This window comes from Apis laboriosa, unplaced genomic scaffold (assembly GCF_014066325.1).
Source record: "Apis laboriosa isolate Shangri-la unplaced genomic scaffold, ASM1406632v1 scaffold71_cov137, whole genome shotgun sequence".
Classification (NCBI taxonomy): Eukaryota; Metazoa; Arthropoda; class Insecta; order Hymenoptera; family Apidae; genus Apis; species Apis laboriosa.
The window spans coordinates 2,069,250-2,091,489 of record NW_025224229.1 but is presented as its reverse complement, the minus strand read 5'-3'; the positions used below and the strand labels follow the sequence as shown (position 1 = coordinate 2,091,489).

Here is a 22,240-nt window from a genome sequence, read left to right as displayed (position 1 = left end):
CTACAAACTGTTTTCTCAGAAGACAAAATACAAAATTAATCTTGTATGTAACAAATTTTTCTAAGATAAATATTAAGGAAAAAAAAGAATATTCTAATTTTTAAAGATAGATTTTTTTTAAATAATAAGTATTAATTTTGTATGTAATTTTCTTTAGATGATTTTATTTAGTAAATTTTTTTATCAAATTGAATAATATATATAAAAATATGATAAAATAATTATTTTTTATTTTTGCTTTTATTCATTTTAGTAAATTTCTTTCGGAAAAAAAATTTTTTTTCATAATTATAATTATGTATAAAATAAAAAGATAATGCAATTAAATGTTATTTAATTGATAAAGTTATTTAGGAAACAAAAATATATAATTTTTCATTTAAAAAATTTAAAAAGACTTTCTTTTTTTTCTTTAAAAATTACCTAAAAAATTTGTTGCACTAAAGAATTAGCCATTATTTAATTCAAGAAAAAAATGAAATTAATATCTTCATTTCTTTTGAGAAAACAGTTTGAAATAGTTTATTTGGACCATTCTATATAGAGAAAAATTTTACTTTTTTTAAATATATAATTCTAAACAATCTTTACTATAATTTTTGAAAAGATTCAATCTGTAAACTATTAATCATAATATATAAAATATGTAAAATGTTGTAATTGTAATACAAACAAATTCAAAGCATAATCATATATCAATAATATACCAATAAAATTTTTTTTTCAAAACAAATTCTTGAAGTACAGATATGTGTTTCATTATGAGATTTTATAATATTCTTTGAATATATTTAAACAACATGAAAGAAATATTCTAATTATGGAACTTCTTTTTTTACATAAAACACCATCCACTTTACGTATGAAAATTATATACTTATTTATGTATGAAATATTTCCCTAAAATTATAATAAAAAATAAGAACTAAGTTAAAGAAACTGCTCCTTTATGGACCAGTTTTTAATTAATTTATATGAATAAATATAACATTAATGATAAGAAAAAAAATAATAATTGCAATTGATGATGATGATGATGGTGATGGTGGTGGTGGTGATAATGATAATGATAATAATAATGATAATAATGATGATGACGATGATGATGATAAAATAATAATAAAATAATAATAAAATAATAATAACAATAAAAATTAATAATAATAATAATAATAATAATATAACAACAACAATAATAATAAAACAACAACAATAATAACAACAACAACAACAACAACAATGATAATGATAATGATAATGATAATGATAATAATAAGAATAAGAATAACAACAATAATATTAATATTAATATTAATAAAAATAATAATAATAGTGTCTGTAGTATAATAATAATATTAATAGTAGAATAGCAATATTAATAATAATAGTAGTAGTAATAATAATAATAATAGTAATATGTAATAATAGTACTAGTAGTTATAGTAACAAGGTCCACCGAGATTATATTATAAATAAAAAAGATTAAAGAATGGAAAGAAAAATAAGAAAAAGAGAATGTACATTTTAAATATAAAATATAACTTTTTTAATTGTTATAACTGAATATGAAAGAAAAGGAGCAGTAACAAATATCAAACATAATAGCAATTGTTCACGCAAATGGATGGTATTTAATATTAGCTATGTTTGTTTAAATGAGAATTGTTACTAGAATTATTCATTAATTGAATAGATGTTACAGTGGTATGTGAATGATGAGATGGTGAAATATTAGGATTATGTCGAGGATTAGTATTGTGGAGACTGTGTATATAAGAACGTTGGACGGGCTTGTGCTGAGCAAGCTGAAGCAAGGCCTCTGGTATAGAGAACCACTTTCGTTTTCGACCAATAGCGCGTGAATCTTCCCATTCTGGCAATTCTTCGGTTACTCTCATAACCCATACTTGTGTTCTATGTTTGTGTTCCACATTCTAAAAAAAAATTATTTTAACAACTTTTTCCTTTATGCTCAAAATATATTAGTGCTTTCCTTGTATATTATGTTTTATATTCTTTATGTATATTAAACAAATAATTACATTTTATATGAAAACATTAATACCTCAAATATACCAAGACATCTGCCTAATTGTCCTAAAACACCAGCCTCTTCTCGAACTTCTCGCAATGCTGTTACTGCAGGTTCTTCTTCCGGTTCAACACCTCCACCAGGTACTATCCAACTATCAGGTCTACGACTGGATGTAACCAAAAGTACCTATATTATTAAATAAAAATTTAATTTATATCTATTTCATATTAAAAATATAATAATACAATAACTGATTTTAAAATAGAAATATAGCATTAATGAAGGGAAAAATATCAAGTGCCATCTGCTGGCTTACCTCATCTTCAAGATCGTTTTTAACGCAGATACATGCAGCTCTACGTCTATAACCTTCTGAATCGTAAATACGGATTGAATTTGGTTTTTCCTTGACCATGATCAATTATTAAAGTTACAAAATTATTCCATAAATTCATATTTGTCAGACGGCCAGATAGGCCAATCTGTATGCTTGCATTATTTTAACGTTATTTGAAGCCGACATATCATCGACATAGAATTAGTCAGTGAGTTTTAATTGTTCACATAATTAATTTAATAGTCTATCTTTCGTCCGAATGAAAGGACGACTTTCTGCCTAAACTATGCTATATCACGATAATGTTGTCCTTGTAGAAAATTGCTATAACCTCAAAACTTTTAAAGTATTCACTAGACAAGTAACTCCATCTGGTCTATGTTTTCAACATACGAATAAAGAGTGATTATTTAACTATATTTTATTTCAATCATACTTAAATTTATAACTATATATTTTATAATGAATTAAATCTTTAAAATAATTAAATATAAATTTAAATATAAATAAAGTATATAATCGAAATTTTTCCTAAAAATATATTATTACTAAATCATTTCTATATAGATATGTATATATATTAAAATAATTTACATTAAATTTTAATATATATTATTATTATTAAATATTACTATTATATTTTTATTGTTTCTATTCTATACATTTATTCTAATTACATTTATTAAAAAATGAAAATATTTATAAATAGATTTATTTATTTCTTAATAGATATACTCAGTTACGTACATAATAATTATACAATACAAATAAATAATAAACATAATTGGCAACATTGCTTTCACTAGATAGAAAATGCTATTTTAAATAAATGGAGTTAAAATGTAATTAATATTTTTTTAAGAAAATTGATTCGAATAATATTTTTAATAATTATGTAAATAATATATAAGTATTATAAGTAATAAGTATAATATAATAAATATTATATTATAATTCAAATTAATAAAAATAATATATAAAATATAATAAAAATAAATGTATAAAGTGATAAAAGAAATATATAAATTTTTGGGAGATTTAAAATTATAGTGTTTTTATTTAAAATATTTATATCGATTTAAGCACATAAAAAAAAATTAAATCATTTTTCAAACAAAATTACATCTTTTAAACAAATAAGTTTTAAATAAGTTGAGCAAAAATAAAAAAAAATAAGACTTTTATTTTTAAGTGAGAGATTAAATAAATACATGTATATATATAAATGAAAATCAATAATAACAAAAAAAATTAGTCAATAGAAAATTTTCAAAATTAAATTATGTAAATATATATAGTATTATGCTTTTAATGTATAAAAATAAAAATATTCAATAAAAATATAATAAAATATATAAAAAAAATAATAAAAAATTTAAAAAATATGTTTTTATATTCTTTTATCAATATTTTTATGACTTATTTTACTTTTATTATTTTTGAATAGATAATTTGTTAGTAGCTCAATTATCTTATTTTATAAAATAAAATTCTAGAAAAAAAAACATAATAAAATATATTATATATATTTAATATAATATATTATTATATATAATATAATATATTTTAAATAAATACAACTATTACATTACTTTATATAAAAAAGAAAAATAAATTATAATAAAAAAAATATTATAATATAATAATATTATATTATTAATTTTTAAATAATAATATTAAAAAAAAAAAATTTTGATAAATTTAAATTTAATAATTTAAATTTTATTAAAAGTTTTTAATTAAAACTAGAATAATAACGTTTTTGGAAATAATATTTTCATCTATTTATAATAAATTATTATTTATTGATTATTATTGATTATTGATTTATTGATTATTGTTTTTTATGTAATTATTTAATAAAATATTTGAAAATTTTTGAAAAATATTTGAAAATATTTGCAAAAAATAATTTAAATAAAATGAAAAATCATATATTATGTTACAAGAAAATGAATTATTATTATATATTATTTATATATTATTACTATTATATATTATTAATTTAGTAATTCTAATTTTAAAGTTTAAGTTAGAACAAAGATTATATATATATAAAGTTATATAAGATTATATAAAATGCATATAAAAGGATTTTAAAATATCTTTTTGAAAAATGAAATTAAATCAAATTAATTAAATTTTTAGCATTTTTGATATTTTGGAGATAATGTTGCCTAGGAATATTTTTTATAATAGAAAAATATAGTATTAAAAATAAAATACTTTTTGTATGAAAAGTTTTATTCTATCTTGTATTATTACAAAATTAAAAATACTTGTATTATCATAAACTTATATAAAATAAATTATATAAAATAAACTTATATAAAATAAAAATATAAACTATAAAAATAATACTAAAATAAAAACTTTATATTGATTTCTTTAAAGATGTTTTGTTAAAAAAATTATTTTTTGTATAATTTATTATGTTCAATATATTTATGAAGTTTCATAAAAAATATTATTAGAAATATCGATAAATTTCTTTGTAACATAATATAATCAATTAATATAATCAATTTTGCATCACTGTACATAATGTAGTTATTATCAGTATATATACAGGATATTAATATATTTGTTACAACATTTTTGAAAGATTAATTTTAAAAAAGATACATGATATAAAAATAATTTACATTTTTATTTAAGTTTTTAAAAATCTGTAGAAAATAAAAGAAATTATAAAGAAATGATTTATTATAATTTTATAATATATGTTATGTAATATATATAAAGTGATCTATAGTATTTCAAATTATAATTTTATTATCCAAAGTTTTTATTTAAAATAATAATATTTGCAAAATGCAAATATACTATTGCACCTGTAAAAAAAATTATGATTATCAATATATTATATATTTTAAGCCATTTATCTTTTTCCTTTCATATTTTTCTATAATTGTGATAATAATGATAACTTAATATAAAATAGTTGTCATGTAGATTAAAATGTAATAAAAGAATTCATAAATTCATATTGTTTATATATGTTTGCTTATTATATTCTATATTTAATTTTAACAACTTATATTCTATATTTAATTTTAACAAATATTTGTAACAAGAATTATTATGTAATATAATTATATTAATTATAAAATTATATAAAAATGAAATATTAACATATCTATCGTTTATTCATATTACAATTATTTGAAAAATAAATTTTATTATTTATGTTTTTTTCTCAATTAACATTTTTTCATTAACATAATACAAAATTGATGAAATATAAAAATGATTGAAAATCATCAATTTATCATAAAATTCTAATGTAAAATAAAATTTGTTCTATATACATTTTATATAATATTTCGAATAAATCATGCAATTAAATATAATTTTGAAATTTTTTAAATGCTTTATTATTTTTGCACCCGATCTTCTATCATGTTTCTTTATTTACAAGCTTCTTTATAATAATTATTTAGTTCATTAGTAATTATTTACATAATTACATAATTATTTATTTTCTAAGCGATATAATATTTGTATGTAGAGTATAACTATTCTATTCTACTTCTATTCGATTTCGTTAAATTAATATTTCGGATATCAATGGCAAACGATGTTATTTTTTGTACCATTCATATTAATATAATTTTTTATACTATATATATATATATATATATATATATATATATATGACTATGTTTGTAATATGTCAATGTTTGTAACATTATCAAAATTTAAAAATTAAAATCAAGTTCTTTTTCTGAAAGGATCATTATTTTTCATTTTTATACCAATAATTATGAAAGCGATTTAAAGAAAATATTTCTTATTATAAACTATATATTATTTTATGTAATATAAAATAATATTATATAAATAAAAAATTCAATTGATTTTAAACTTATATTATTTTCAGTATATATAGTACATATAAAATATATTATAATTAACATTTATTTATAAATATAAAAAAAATATATAAATAATGTGATATAAATAAATATATATGGATAATACATTTATAATTCATGAGAAATTTATTTATACAAATAAAGTCAGACTTCGTTTTCAAGTAAATTAAGTTTGAAAATTTCTCAAATACAAGTAAAATTAGCTAATTGCTTATAGCATATGATTGTTAATAAAAGATGATTTTAAATGTAAAAATAAAAATGAATGTATAATATATTTTTTTTATTTAATTTTCAAAAAAATCGGAAAAAATGATTAAAAATTCATTGATTATATGACTGACTAAATATGTTCAATTTTGATTTTCTCAAAAAACAAAGGATTTAAGCTAAAATTTTATCTTTTTTATTATTCTATATTTTTTATTTATTTTCATATATGAAAATATAATATTTAAAATATTTTAAAAATAGAAAATATATAACAAAATTCAATATTTTGTATCGAAAGATTTCTATTATAGTACTTCAAAAATTAATAAATAAATTGAAGCTAAAATAATGGAAAACATTTTAAGGATGAATTTAAAGAATTCATAAAAATATTAAATTCAAACTATAAATTCTTAAATAAAAAATTTATTTTTCACTTATTAATTGTATTTTTTAATATATAAGGTAATAATATAAGATAATATATATTGTTCGAATTTTTAAACATTAAAAATTTACTCAATATAATGTAATATTTTTATTTTTAAAGATTTTTAAAAATTTTTATTTCGAAAAATTATATTGGTAAATACAAAAAAAAAACAGATTGAAGACAATTTATCTTCTTTACTTAAATTTATTAACATTATTGAATGATTCAATAATTAAAAATAAATATTTTATTTGCATGTTTAAATATTTATAATTAAATCAAATTATATATCTATAATTTTATATATGTATATATTATATAAATTATAATTATATATATTTTTTATAATCATTTTCAATAAAATATAAAACACATATAATAGTAAAACAATCTGTAAAAGATTTATTTTTTTAAGAAATTTATAGAATATATTATATTAATAAGAATATTTTAAAATTATTTTATTTTATTTTAATTATAAGTTAATTATTTTTTCATAATTCTTTACTTTATATAAAAATAAAAATATAATTGTTTTATTTTGAAATGCTATTATAATTTTTATACAACAAAATAACATTATAGCATTATTTGTAAATGTTAATTAAAAAACTAAATATATATATATATATATATAACAATAATATTATTATTAAATTATTATATTATATAAAATCAAATTTTTATAACTTATATTTTTTGTGTAAAGTCTCTACTTTTTTTTGATAGTACAATATAAATTCAATATCTATTTAATTCTATATATTTCTATTTTTAATTATAAATTTTATATTTTAATTATTAATATTTATTCATTCTTTTTCAATATTCAAATTTCTTTTTTTGTAAAGTATCTATGAATTGTCTAGGTCTCTATTTCTTTCTTCTATAATTCTTTTTGTAGTTTTGTTTCTTTTTTTCTCTCATCTATTTTCTTTTCTTGTTGCTTTTATGTTTATTTTTCTATTTTTTCTAATGATTGACATAATTATTTTATTTAAAAATTATTGACATAATTTTTATTTATAATATATATATATATATATATTATATAATATTATATAATATATAATAATTATTAATATTATTGTTTTCAAGACTGATTATATTATAAAAATTTAAATAAAAAATGCAAAATAAGATTATGATTATTTTACTTATGTTCAATTATTTTACTTATTTTTTATAACTCGATTCAAAAAATATAATATATATATAATATTATGTATGTTTATGAATAAAAAATTATGTCTGGATTACAGTTAATCTAAAAATATAAATTTGATATTTTTGTTTCTATTTAGTTATTAAGTATAATGAATTATAGAACAAATGGAATAATTGAAGAAAAAGGAAATAGATAAAAATATATGTTTTGTTTTGAGATTATCAGTCAGATTTATCAATAGAACTTCAATTAATAATCCCTAGACATGTGGAATTTGTGGTTTAAGAAATATTGATAAGACAAAGGATTTGCTGATATGATGAGAAATAAGACGTTGACAAAATTGAAACATTGTTTGACTGCCATATATCTCATATGACAATTATATGCTGTATTTATTTCTTTTTATATAACTAATAATCATAATAATATAAGAAAATAAAATATTTAAAAATTAAAGTATCTGAAAAATGATATAATCATGCATATAATATATTGTCATATTAAATGTATTAAGCTATATCATTATATAGGAAGAAGATTTAAAAGTTGCGAAATACATTTATCTTATTATTTAAAGTATTCAATGCAAGTTATATGATAAAAAAGTCAAATTAAGAAATGCAGAAAATATTTTATTGAAGATTTAGAATTTAATTATGGTAGATAATATCAAATTGATATCTTTTATTACATGTTTACATACTTAAAAAAATTCAATTTTTAAAAGATTTGAATTGATTTTGTGTTTTAATAAAATAATTGATTTAAATTTTTTTGCAGAAATCATATATTTTTTTTCTTATAATATATAGAATATTGATATATTCACATAAGACATCTTAGGAGGCTCGATTCTAAAGAACAAAAGAAATACAAAAATTAATAATTCATAAGTATCATTTATTTATTAAGTTATAAGAAATTTAAGTTTGCAAAACAGAGATGAAAACAAAATGAAATGACAATGTAATGAAAATAGAATCCTGATTGAATGTATCAATAGATCTAGAATTTGAAATAAGAATTGGAGAAATAAGAAAGAAAATAATAAGATAATTCCTGAATCAGTATTGTATAATTCCTATATCAGTATTCATTTGTATTTAAAATCATAAATTATTTTTGCAAAAATAAAATAATTTTTTATATTCTAAAATCGGTTTCAATTTCTCATGCACTTTATTAAGTATATTTAATATTTCTCAATTAAATAGAATAAATCTAAATTGTTCTCTGAATTTGCAATAATACAATAAGAAGATATTATAAATTATTCAAAATGATGTATTTATATTTTTAATAAGATTTAATTTTAACTTTTTTTTGTTTTTTTTTTCTATATCATATTTTAACTGAAATTAAAATATCTTTAAATTAATGATTTCATTTAAAATAGTGTTTATCTTAAAATTTCATAAAAAAAATTGTTATTTATTTAAGTATTTTCTTAAATAATGTATTTTAAGGATTTTTTTTCATACATAACAAATATATTTAACATAATATTAGAAATACTATGATATAATATTTTTATTTAAATGTTATACTTTATATATAAATTTTAATTAATATTAATAAATAAAAATATTATGTATTTATATTTATTACTTAATTGTTAATAATAATTAATCTCTTTATTAAAGTATATACATTTAAACATGTATTAGAAATACATACATGTGTAATTAATATATATATGTTTTAATCTGTGTAGTTTTTGTTTCACAACTAACATATTTTATAATATACTTTATTTTTAATATTTTGATGATTGTTATTATAATTTAATAATTATTTATAATATATATCAATATTTTTTTATTTATTTTGTGAGATTATTAATATATAACAAAATAAAAAATGTTAATATATTTGTGGAATATTTTTGAATTGATTTTTAGAAGATAGAAATCGAAATAAATATAAAAGTTAGATAAAATGAAATAAAGGCAGAAATGGTAATGATTAAACAGAGAACCATCTTATTTTAACATATTTTTAATAGATGCAGAAGTAGAAAATAAATAAATTAAAAATGATTATTTTTTGAATGCTATAATATAAAATAAAGAGATTTGATTGAATTGAAACAAATTTTAAAGTATAATTGAATTTTTTCTTTTAATATTAGATTATCTATTTAAACAAATTATACAATGTATTATACAAATTATAAATCTGATCTAACTCCAAATCCAGGTTCTGGTGGTGGAGATATTAATGATGTTAAACCTCCTGCTGGATCTGCTGCAAATCTAGAAGAATTTTGTGGTCCTGGTGGTGGTTTTTCACCTTTTTTAAATGCATTTATTATAGAAATAGCACTTTCAGGTGTTAGATCTTCCTGTAAATATATTTATAAATGTTCAAGAGTAACTTATAAGTTATAAAATTTTTTTATAATAATATAATTAAAAAAATATTCATTTCAAAAATTTATATACAAAATATAATATTAAAATGGTATAGTATTTTATATGTTAGATAAAATATTTAAAATAAAACTAAACATACATAATAATCATCATTAATTTGAAACATTGGTGCATTAGCACAAGCACCAAGACATTCTACTTCAGAAATTGTGAAAAGTTTATCTGCAGACATTTCTCCGACTTTACAATTTGTAGCTTTAGTTACAGCTTCTACAATAGAATCGGAATTTCGTAACCAACATGGAGTACAAGTACAAATTTGTACATGATATTTTCCCATTGGTCTTCTATTAAACATTGTATAAAATGTTGCAACTTCATAAACTCTCATGCGAGGTATATTTAATATTTCTGCTACTTTGTGCATAGCAGAAATGGGTAACCATCCGTGTTGTCGTTGAGCCAAATCTAATAAAGGTATCATTGCACCACGTTTATGACCTTCAGGATAAATTTTCAAAAGAGCTTCAATACGTTTTTTATTTGCTTCATTGAATTCAAATGATATACTTGGATTATCAACTTCACTATTTCTATGCTATTAAAATAAAAATGAATTAATATTATATAATATGATTATATAATACAATATTAATTAATAAAATTTCATATGATATTTATTAATTTTATTATNTATATATATATATATATATATATATATATATATATTTAATAATACATACAACAAACAATTGATCTGAAGTGCGAATGATTGAAGTTTGTAATCCTCTAACATTTTTGTAATTCTGTTTGGAAAATAAAAATTTTTATCAATAGAAATCATATTTATTAATTTATTATATAATCAAAATTTTATAATATTTATAATGTTAAATAGCTAATAGAAAATTGTATAATTATATATTATATATACTTTATATAAAATTTTAAAATATATATATAATACAAAATATGAAATATACATTATATATTTCAATTAATTGTAATATATTTATATATATTACTTTTTAAAATAAATTTATATCTAAATTAATTAAATCTCATTTTAAAAGTTAAATATTTATAATCAAAAGCAATTTTTATATAATAATTTTAATAATGAATTTTATTAATGAATGCTATGAATTTATAATAAAAAAAAGAATGTTTTATTAATATCATAAATAAATTTTCGTAAGAAAATAAAATTTTTTATTAAGATTAATATTAATTTAATTATGAATTCAGATTTTATAAAGTATTATATAAAGTATTTACTTTTCTTATATAATAAGTCTTATTTTCTTAAAAGAAAAATAATTTATAAATAAAAAAAAATATTTCAAAATTGTATGTAAATTAAGAATAAAAATAATATATTGATAATATATTTATAATATAGTTTTATTAATAATAATATTGATAATATAGATATATTTAAAAGTATCTGATATTAATTGATATTAAAGTTATTTAATTTATTTATTTTAAATAAATAAGGATAAGAAATAAGAAAAATAATTGAATTTTAAAATATTCTTATTAAATTAAAATTTAAAATTGATTTTGATAAATATAAAGTACGTAAAAAATATATATAAATAAACAAAGTTACATAAAGTTATTGAAGAGGTTATGATATGAGAATTATAATATAGATTATTATAATAAATAACTTACAAAAAAAGTACGAATTGTACTTTTACACAAAAATGGAAACATAATTATATATATTTTTTTGTTAATAGATCTTTGCTTTGTTATTTTTTTATATTTTGATTAAATTAACATTTAAATTGCAATTTGACATAAATAGTACTTTTCTGTACAAGATGCCATCTATATTCGAAATTAAAAACAAAAATTGCTATTTTTGACCGCTATATTCAAATAATAACTTTTATACTTGTATAAAAGACTAAAATAAAATTTATTTTATATATAAATAAAATTTATAATATTTATATATAATTAATATTATATGAGGATTAATAATATTTGAATATGTAATCTGATAATAATTTTATCAAATTATAAAAAAGTAGTATTCATTAAAATTTATTACATGAAAATGTAAGATAGTTTTTTCATTATTGTATCATCTAACAATAATGTATATATCATATATTCATATATGATATATATATATATATTTCATGGAATATTTTTAAAGGAAATTGTAGAATTCTAAATAATTATAAAAGATGATATACAAAAATATCAGTTAAGGTTTATTTGTTAAGTTATAAATAATTTAATAAATAAAAACATAAATAGGAATAGATGATGCGACAGTGTAAAAACAATTGTCTCATTCTATTTTCATTTTACTTTGTCTAATACAAATTTCAATTGCTTAACTTAATAAATAAGCCTTAATCGAAATTTTTATATAACTATATATATTTTGTACGTTATTATATATACTTATATACTTTTATATAATTTTTTTATATTACTTTTATATATTTGGTTTGATTTTTAGAATCAACTCGACAAAAATGTCTTATAAATATAATAACATCTTGTATAAGATTTTATTATCTATCTATTTATATCACATTTTAGTTTTTTTTTAACATTGAATGTTAATATATTTATAACATTTTTGAAGAGTCAAAAACTAAAATAAATTTAAAAGTTTGTATATGAAAAATGCAAATATTATTCATATATAAAAAATGGAAAATCAAAAGAAATATAAAAATATTATTAAAAAATAATTATAATTTTTTTGCCAATTTATGATTTAATTATTAATATATATGAAATATGAAAAAATATACATAATATGTGTTTTTTTAATAAAAACATGTAAAACATATGGAAAATATATAAAATAAAAGATATATTTTTAGATAATGTTTAATAAAACATTTTTTATTCAAATTTTATTAATTTATCTGTATTTTTGTAAAAATATGCATTTGTATAATCCGCAGACTAGTTATAACCAATTTAATTTTATATTGTATTAAATTTCAATCGAAAAATTATTAATATTTGAAGTATTACAATTTCGTAAAAAAAATTATATAACATTCTATTTGAAGTTATTAAGGCACAAAGCTTTTATTTTTAATCTCGAACTTTATTTTTTTCGAATTATTTTTTATTATGGAAAATCAAATTTTTTTTTAATTTTATAAATTCAAATGATTTTAGAAAGTTTAAAAAACTTTTTTCGGGATTTGTTTTGAAAGCATTTTGTAAAGGGAAATCTCCCTTTTACAATAATTTCTAAAAAATTGATATATGATTTTTTTTTGCTATTTTATTACACTTAAATGAAAAATATATATTAGAATAATTTAAATTACATTGTCGAACTTATATCTATGTAGTATATTTATTATGCTTAGAAAGAAAAAAAATGAGTATTATTTTCTTTTTATCATTTCTTGATATCATTTTTCATTTATATTTATATATAATGTAATTAATTATAATATATAATAATTATAATATAATAATATAATTATAATAATATAATATAATATAATATATAATATAATATATATTATTATATATATAATATATAATAATATAATATAATAATATAATTATAATTATAATAATATAAATATAATATATAATAATTAATATATATAATGTATATTAATATATAATATATATATAATATGCAAAGTACATATTAACATATATGTACAATGTTAAATACATATTAATCGTATGATTAGAATATTAATATATATATTCGATCTAATATTTTATATATATATATATATAATGTATGCATTCGCACGTATAGAATTTTCAATAATTTATTTTCAAAATATGTGAAATAAAACCGTAACACATACAATATATTTATTTATATATTTTATTTATTATATTTTATTTATTTATTTTATATATTTATTTATTGTATAAATATTGTTTAATTAAATTTATTATATAAATAGGATCTTAAACATACTTATATATTATTATATAATTAATTATATAATTTTTTAAATATTTAATTATACAATATTATACTAATATAATTATATAATAATTTCTTTAATCTTTAATTTTCTCTAATTTTTAATTTTCTGCTTTATTTACTATATTTTTTAATAAATTTCAAATAAAATAATATTTAAAAAATAAATATACATAATTTCAATAATTATTAACATATATTTTAATTATACAATAAATTCAAGTAAAATTGTAATATATTAAATAGATAATACAAATGATTAATTGTACATCAATTATAGAACTCTGATTATAATATACTGATAAAATATATTTTTTATAAAATTCAATTATTATAATAAAAATTCAAATCATCTTTCTCTTTCTTTTCACGTACAGTTATTTTATTGTTTACGATATCCATTGAATTGTTGCTTTATTTTTTAGTTTTATTAAATGTGGCAATTTTACTCTAAATCTAATATAATATATAGTAATAATAGTATAGTACTTGAATTCTTTTACAAAAATGATAAAATATATATATATATAATTTTCAGTGAATATTATAGGATGTAAAGAAATTAAATATAGAGATATTAATACGATTCTATTCTGATTCTATATCTGATTCCATGAAGATCTATAAATAAAAATATGTGCAAAAATGACTAATTTTGAAATCAAGATTAAATTTTTTTTTATTCTACTCATACACGAATAAAAAATTCTAAAACATAAGTTGATACATTATATTTCGATGTGTATCAAAATTTTTAGAAATAACTTCTAAAAGTATAATATTATTTAATAACATAAAATAACAAGAAAGAAAAAAAAATATGGAACATACAATGATAGATTTAGAATATTTATATTATATATTTATATTACAATAATTTTTATTTTCCTTGTAATTGACCGAAGAGAAATCAAAAATATAAAATTACATTATAATGATCTTTATAGTGACTTTTTATACTTCTTGTACATTTGAACATATATATATATATATATAATGTCTATATTATCTATTTGGGATGAAATTGATTTCGCATTTTTATTTAATATAATGTAGAATCTATTTATTATAGAATTCTTTTAAGACTACAATTAATAATTATTATAATTATTTTTATTTTATTATTTTTGATAAAAAATAATAACTTTAGTAAAATTCTTAATTTATTATTTTTTTTAATAGATATAAAATAATAATTTTTAATTCCATTTCCTTTTATGAATTGATATTAATAAAATTATAATAAATTAATAAAATTAGTTTATTATAAAATTCAATAATATGAATTCAAAATTCAGATTTTGAAAATTAAGTAGAAAAGTTCTGAAAAAGTTTGGAAAAGTTTAATCAGTTCTAATAATTTAATTTTAAATTCTAAATTCAACAAATTCTGATGATTCGATTAATTCTGATAATTCATAGATAAGTTCTTAAGATTTGATACATTCTGATTATTTAACAGTTTTAAAGTTCTGGATAGTTAATAAATTTTAGAATTTACATATTATAATATAATATATTTATAAATTCAATATTCTGTGAGTTTAATTTAAAAATTTTGACAGTTTAAATAATTTACAAGATTTATATTTTTCGATTATTTGATAATTTGTGATTTTTCTTCAATTTGAAAAATAATTTGTATCGAATCTTCGAAATTTCTTTCCATGTCTATTTCAGAGTATCGCGATTTATTCACGAAGTACTTAAACAATCAATAATATTACAGATCAATCTCATAATTACGCGACACTTTTAAACCTAAGGAAAATTTCTCAAATTTAGAAAGACTTGAAAAAAGTTCCGAAAGAATATTTGAAAGAATCCGTTGTCAATTAATTTATAAATTAATCTGTAAATATTTATCATAAATTCTTTTTTTAATAAAATGATTTTAAATAATCATCTTAACTTTTAAGATTGTATTCGCATTCTAACCAAAATTAAATATTCTAAAAAATATCATATAAAGATTTTACTCTCTAATATTATTCTAAAAACATCAATCTCTTGTAATATCATTATATATCATTTATTATATTAATAATTTCTTTTAATGTCTTCTTTACATGTAAATTAATTATTATTTATTTATTGTTTATAATATTCTATAGTTTTTGTCCTTTTCATAGATTAATTTAAGAAAATTTAGGTAATTTAATTTTTGATTAAATTGCCAACTAGTTTTTTCTTCGTCATTTTAATGAGTTTGAAGTATATTGTAAATTGATTATATTTTAAGTAAATTTTTCCTGATATATAATTGGCAGTTGATTTTAGTTTTCGTTATTTGTAAAAAAACTTGATTAAAGTTTCGCCGATCAATATTAAATTTGAAATTATAGTAAGGAAGGAGATAAGATGGATATAAAATTTTGACTTCAGATATGTATTAATTTTCAAGATTAATAAAAAATTTTCACTATTATATATTGAATTCTGCCTATCTGAATTGATAATTTAAAATAGTTTGCATATGTAATTATTATTGTATAGCATTATACAGAGTTTTTATTACTATTTTAGAAACTAATTATGACATATATGAAAATATGGTCAAATAAATCATTATTAAATTTATTCGAAACGAAAAATACATTAATATATTAATTAATATAAATAAAATAATATAAAAAAAGGACAAAACTAAACTAAAATATAAATGAAAGTATATTATATATTATATGTATACTGTTATGTATATATATATATTGTAAACTCCTTTGTTCTATGTTGCATCATGTTATCATTATGTTACCAAACTGATTTTGATCTATTTTAAACATCTTCTCATCTTGAAATACTGCAATCTTATAACTAAAAAAATTATCTTTTAATATTAAAATAAATAAATATAATATATAAAATAAATATCCAAAATTAAACTTTTAAATATAAAAATATTATAAATAAGAAGATTAAAGAAAAAATTGTAATTTATAAACAATATATAATTTATAAACATATATTATTATATATATATTATATATTATATATTATATATATATTATATATTATATATATATATATATTATTATATATTATATATTATTATATGTTATATATTATTATATACATAATTTGTAAACAAAATTTTTAAATGGTATAATTTATTTCGAAAAAAAATTGAGATTTCTTATGTTATATTATTATAATATTATAATGTTTCAAAACTTTATTGTTTTGTTTATAAATTACATTGTTTAATTTTTTCATTATTTTAAAAATAATTAATAAATTAATTAATAAATTTTGATATGATATGATCTAATAAAAATAATTAATAAATTTTTTAATTTTTAAAGTATTTTTAAGTTCTTTGAAAACTTTTGTTGAAATTATTTTTAAATTGTTCTTAATTAATAGAAAAAAGGAAACTATTTTGATTTTTTATATTTTTTTATATTATACATTATATTATACATTATTTATAATGTTTTTATAATTCATAATTATAAATGATTTCATATATTTTATTTTATTTTTAATGATTTTATATATTTTATTCCTGTCTTTTTACAACAAGATATTTTAAATAAATTATTGTCTTTTTTAAAAGTTTAAATTACGTTTAAATTATAATATTTATATTTTATGAAATATAACTTCAATAATGAATATTTATTATCTATATATATATTTTTATATTTTTTAGATATTTATTAATGTTTTTTTAAAAATAGATAAGTATCGCAATTTTTTTTTAAATTATTATAAATTATTATAGATTATTATTTTGGATTTTTAAGAATATATATATATATATATATATTATATTATATTATATTATATTATATTATTATATATATATTATAATTAATATATATATATATTATTTAATGAAATATATATATATATATTTAATTTATAAAATATATATATATATTATTTAATGAAATTATGTTATGTTATAAATATATGAAATTCTATAATATATTTTTTTTAAATTTATATATATATATAAATACTATATATAAATTTACTTTTTAATTCACAATATTAATAGCTAGTAAATATTATACAAATAAAAAAATATAGAAGTAAAAAAGATACATTATAATATATCAATTATTAAGAGCATGGACATGTTAAAAATTAGTATAATAAAGAATTAATATATGTATGCTTAATTTTTCATATTTATGTTTAAAAGATGAAAAATATTATCTGTAACAATATTTGTCACAAAAAATAATTAACTAATTAAAAAATATATTTATTAAACTAATTATGAAGTATATTTATAAAATAAGAAAAAAAAATACAAGTATGACAAAAAGAGATTAAATCAAAAAAACATAATAATAATTGATAGCCAAGAATTTAATCAGCAAAATGCAATTCATCAGAAAATCAACAAAATATACAAGTATTGAAATATATATTATTAAATTTATGTATAAATATGACGACAAATCAAAATATATGTAAAAATGAAAAACAAGAATTAATATATGTTTTAATAGTTTCATAAATATTATTTAATAATAAAATAACAAATACAAAAACAATCATAATATTAGTAAATCATTTTGTTAAATTAATCATTTTAATAGAAAATCTAAAATATAAATAAAAGTTATGATATAGAATTGTAATGATTTATTATATTAAATTTATTACAATAATATAATATCAGAAAAAGAAGATTTAAAATATTTAAGTTATATAATAATAAAATTTTATTTTCTTCGCTGGATAAAAAATTTGAAGTAAAAATATAAAAGAAATAAAAAACAAAATAAATATATATAGAATGATTAATTTATAATATAAATAAAATCATAAACAGATAGCTTGAAATTAAAAGAAAATCAAAGTTATCTAAATTGTATTCATTTTCGAGCAAATCACTTAAAAATTTTTCAAATACGAAATTTCAAATGAAATTAACTAATTCTTTATATAATATATGGATGAATTGTTGATAAGAAATTATTTTTTTATATGAAAATAACAAAAAAATAAAATATATTTTTTTCCATTTAAAAATTATTTTATAAAATCGATTTTGAAAATTCATTCGATTATATAATTTCTTAATTGCACACATTCAATCTTAATTTTTCAAAAATAGGGACTTAAGCAATATTAAGTCTTATTTTTTGTTTATTTTTAAATGTAGAGTAATTGATAGTTTATTTATATCTAATCAAGAATTAACTAATTTCATTTACATTTGAAAAAATTTTTAAATTTGATTTATATAATATACAAGCAAAGTTTCGTATGAAAAAATTTTATTTTATATTTTCGCTTTTTATATTTTTTAATTTAAATAATAAAATCTCTAGTCTTATTTATACAAGAATTATGGACTATTCCGTATTTCTAAGACTTTTATTAACTAATTGGAAAAGATTCAAGACTAAAAATTAATCTGAAATATATATCTTCCTAACTATTGTGAATACATAGAATACATAGAATTGGATTGCATCAAAATTCAATGAAGAAGATTAAAACATAACAGGCAACAATGTTAAGAAATGGAATAAATGATTTCATGATGCCATTAATGAAGATATGATAAAATAGTGGTTACCACTAAGATAAAAAAAAAAATAATTTTAAAAATAAATCAAATTAATCGCATTAATAAAATTGATTGCTATACAAATATTAACAGAAAATTAAAAAAAAAACATTTGTGCAATAAATTATGAACATTTTATAAATTTAAGTTTTAATTATATTTTATATATACAAATAATGAATATATCATATATAATGCATATATAATTTTATAATATATAGTATAATATTCTATAATATATACAATATATTATATAAAATAATATAAGATAGAATAGTATATATATGAATGGTATGTAGAAAAAAAAATGTAAATGAATGAATGAAAATAGAAGATATAAGTGAACATATAATAATTATAATATATAAGTAAACATATAAGTTTCTAATGTCAAAAAGATAAAATAATTATATTATAAATTATAAAATAATTATATAATAATTAATAATAATAATTATATTATAAAATAATAATAGATTTGAATATTATGGATATTCAATATAATTCGTATAATACCAAAAAATATTATTTTTATAATTTAAAATAAATATTTAAATATGAAAATTTAATTGATTAATAATTATTTTTCAATCATTAAATCACATTAAAGATGTTGAAATTATAATTATAATTAAAGAAGTTCTGAAATTAAATACATATAAATTTCGTAATATATGTATAGCAGTAATAATTCTTGAAAAAAAAAAAATTACGTTTCATAACATCTTATCTTTTCTCTTACGTTCTATCTATTTCATATTTGAAAGATCCTGATTCGTTTAAGATACAGTCACGAGTTCAAAACAACCGTTAATTTTCTAATGTATTAATGATTATAATACAAATAATTTTGTTTGCTATTGGAATTTTATTATAGTACATAAATAAATATTTAATAAAACTTTTTACTTTTTCTTAATATGTAAAATTTTTCATATGAAAAATTTTTTATTATAATATAATTATAATACTGTTTAACAAATTATTTATATATTGTAATTTATAATTTATAATATATAATTTATATATATAATTTTATAATTATAATTCAATTAAGAATATAATAAGAATTCGCTGGTTTCTGCTCATATATAAAATATTTAATGGAATATTAATTAAAAAAGAAACGATTTCGAAATAATTAAATTTCTTAAATTATTTTAAATTAAGTAATTGAACAATGAATAGGTTCAATTAAATAATTAAATGATAATTAAATGTAACATAAATTTCGGATGTGTTACACTATTGACTATCATAAATGATATAGAATTACCAATATATAATTGGATCAAGCTACTTGAATAATTGGTTTCTTACTTTATAGTTACAGATTGTTATGAAATCAAATTTGCGTATCAGTTTCCATGAATCCGCCTTTCACAAAAAAGTCGTCATACCGTGAGAAAAGTAAAGTGAGAGGAGAACAGCTATGCAATGATATACATTTTTCTTTCACATTTTAAACTTATGAGTTATGAATTATATAAACATGACATAAAACAAGTAATATTCATCTGTATGAATTTATTTTAATATATTTATTAAAATAATTTCATGAAAAGGCTATATTGTAAATTATAATAATCATTTTTGGAATATTTAAATAATAAATATTTGATGGTTTGATAAAAATAATATATAAAATCTTATTATACTTGTTTTTTTTAATATACAAAATATTAATAAATAAATTGTAACAAATAAAATGTATATAAGTGTGTATATTAAAAATAATGTATCTTTATGAAAAAATCAATCAAATATATGTACATATCTATATATTATATAATGAAAATTAATTAATATTATTTAATATAACTTATTATTTATTTTATTATTATTATTATTTATTATATTATTATTATTATTTATTTATTTTATTATATTATTATTATTTATTTATTTTATTATATTATTTATTATTGTTTTATTATTATATTATATTATATTATATTATATCATATAACAATAATATTATATAATAATACATGTAATATATGTTATACTATATGACAATATATATTATATATAACAAGAATATATTATATGTAATTTATTTTATTTCTCTTATTATTTTTTTTTTCTTCGTTTTTTTTTCAAATAAATAAATTTCGAAGAAATTAATTTACTTACGAGGATAACTAGCTGGTCAATTATCATTGACCCAAGATATCAATTACTGCAAAACCAATCATTCCCATTTCAGGTTATTACACTAATAAGCGCAAAAAAGAAATGAATTAGAAAAGAGAAAGAAGAGGAACAAGCTGTAGAACTAACATAGTGAAAGTACTTTAAACTCGAATCACG

At 15.9% G+C, this 22,240-nt stretch overlaps 2 protein-coding genes across 2 annotated transcripts; both read right to left on the bottom strand.

The window, feature by feature from the left end:
• Window positions 1-1,414: 1,414 nt before the first annotated feature.
• LOC122719268 (diphosphoinositol polyphosphate phosphohydrolase 1) lies at window positions 1,415-2,775 on the bottom strand. Its single transcript, XM_043944934.1, has 3 exons — window positions 2,352-2,775; window positions 2,066-2,221; window positions 1,415-1,934 (listed from the first exon to the last, which is right to left on the bottom strand). The coding sequence occupies exons 1-3, from the start codon at window positions 2,448-2,450 to the stop codon at window positions 1,638-1,640; spliced, it is 552 nt and encodes a 183-aa protein (XP_043800869.1). The 5' UTR covers window positions 2,451-2,775; the 3' UTR covers window positions 1,415-1,637.
• Window positions 2,776-10,161: 7,386 nt separating this feature from the next.
• LOC122719248 (NADH dehydrogenase [ubiquinone] flavoprotein 2, mitochondrial) lies at window positions 10,162-12,260 on the bottom strand. Its single transcript, XM_043944908.1, has 4 exons — window positions 12,123-12,260; window positions 11,186-11,248; window positions 10,582-11,040; window positions 10,162-10,411 (listed from the first exon to the last, which is right to left on the bottom strand). The coding sequence occupies exons 1-4, from the start codon at window positions 12,162-12,164 to the stop codon at window positions 10,238-10,240; spliced, it is 738 nt and encodes a 245-aa protein (XP_043800843.1). The 5' UTR covers window positions 12,165-12,260; the 3' UTR covers window positions 10,162-10,237.
• Between the last annotated feature and the right edge of the window lie 9,980 nt (window positions 12,261-22,240).

Excerpts from the sequence above, each read along its gene's own strand:
- LOC122719248 (XM_043944908.1), bottom strand. The coding sequence starts at position 12,164 with ATGTTTCCATTTTTGTGTAAAAGTACAATTCGTACTTTTTTT. Across the intron at positions 11,249-12,122 it reads GTACAATTCGTACTTTTTTT|AATTACAAAAATGTTAGAGG; the intron begins GTAAGTTATTTA and ends TTTTCCAAACAG. Across the intron at positions 10,412-10,581 it reads AAATTAATGATGATTATTAT|GAAGATCTAACACCTGAAAG; the intron begins GTATGTTTAGTT and ends ATATATTTACAG.
- LOC122719268 (XM_043944934.1), bottom strand. The coding sequence starts at position 2,450 with ATGGTCAAGGAAAAACCAAATTCAATCCGTATTTACGATTCAGAAGGT. Across the intron at positions 2,222-2,351 it reads AAAACGATCTTGAAGATGAG|GTACTTTTGGTTACATCCAG; the intron begins GTAAGCCAGCAG and ends TTAATAATATAG. Across the intron at positions 1,935-2,065 it reads GATGTCTTGGTATATTTGAG|AATGTGGAACACAAACATAG; the intron begins GTATTAATGTTT and ends ATTTTTTTTTAG.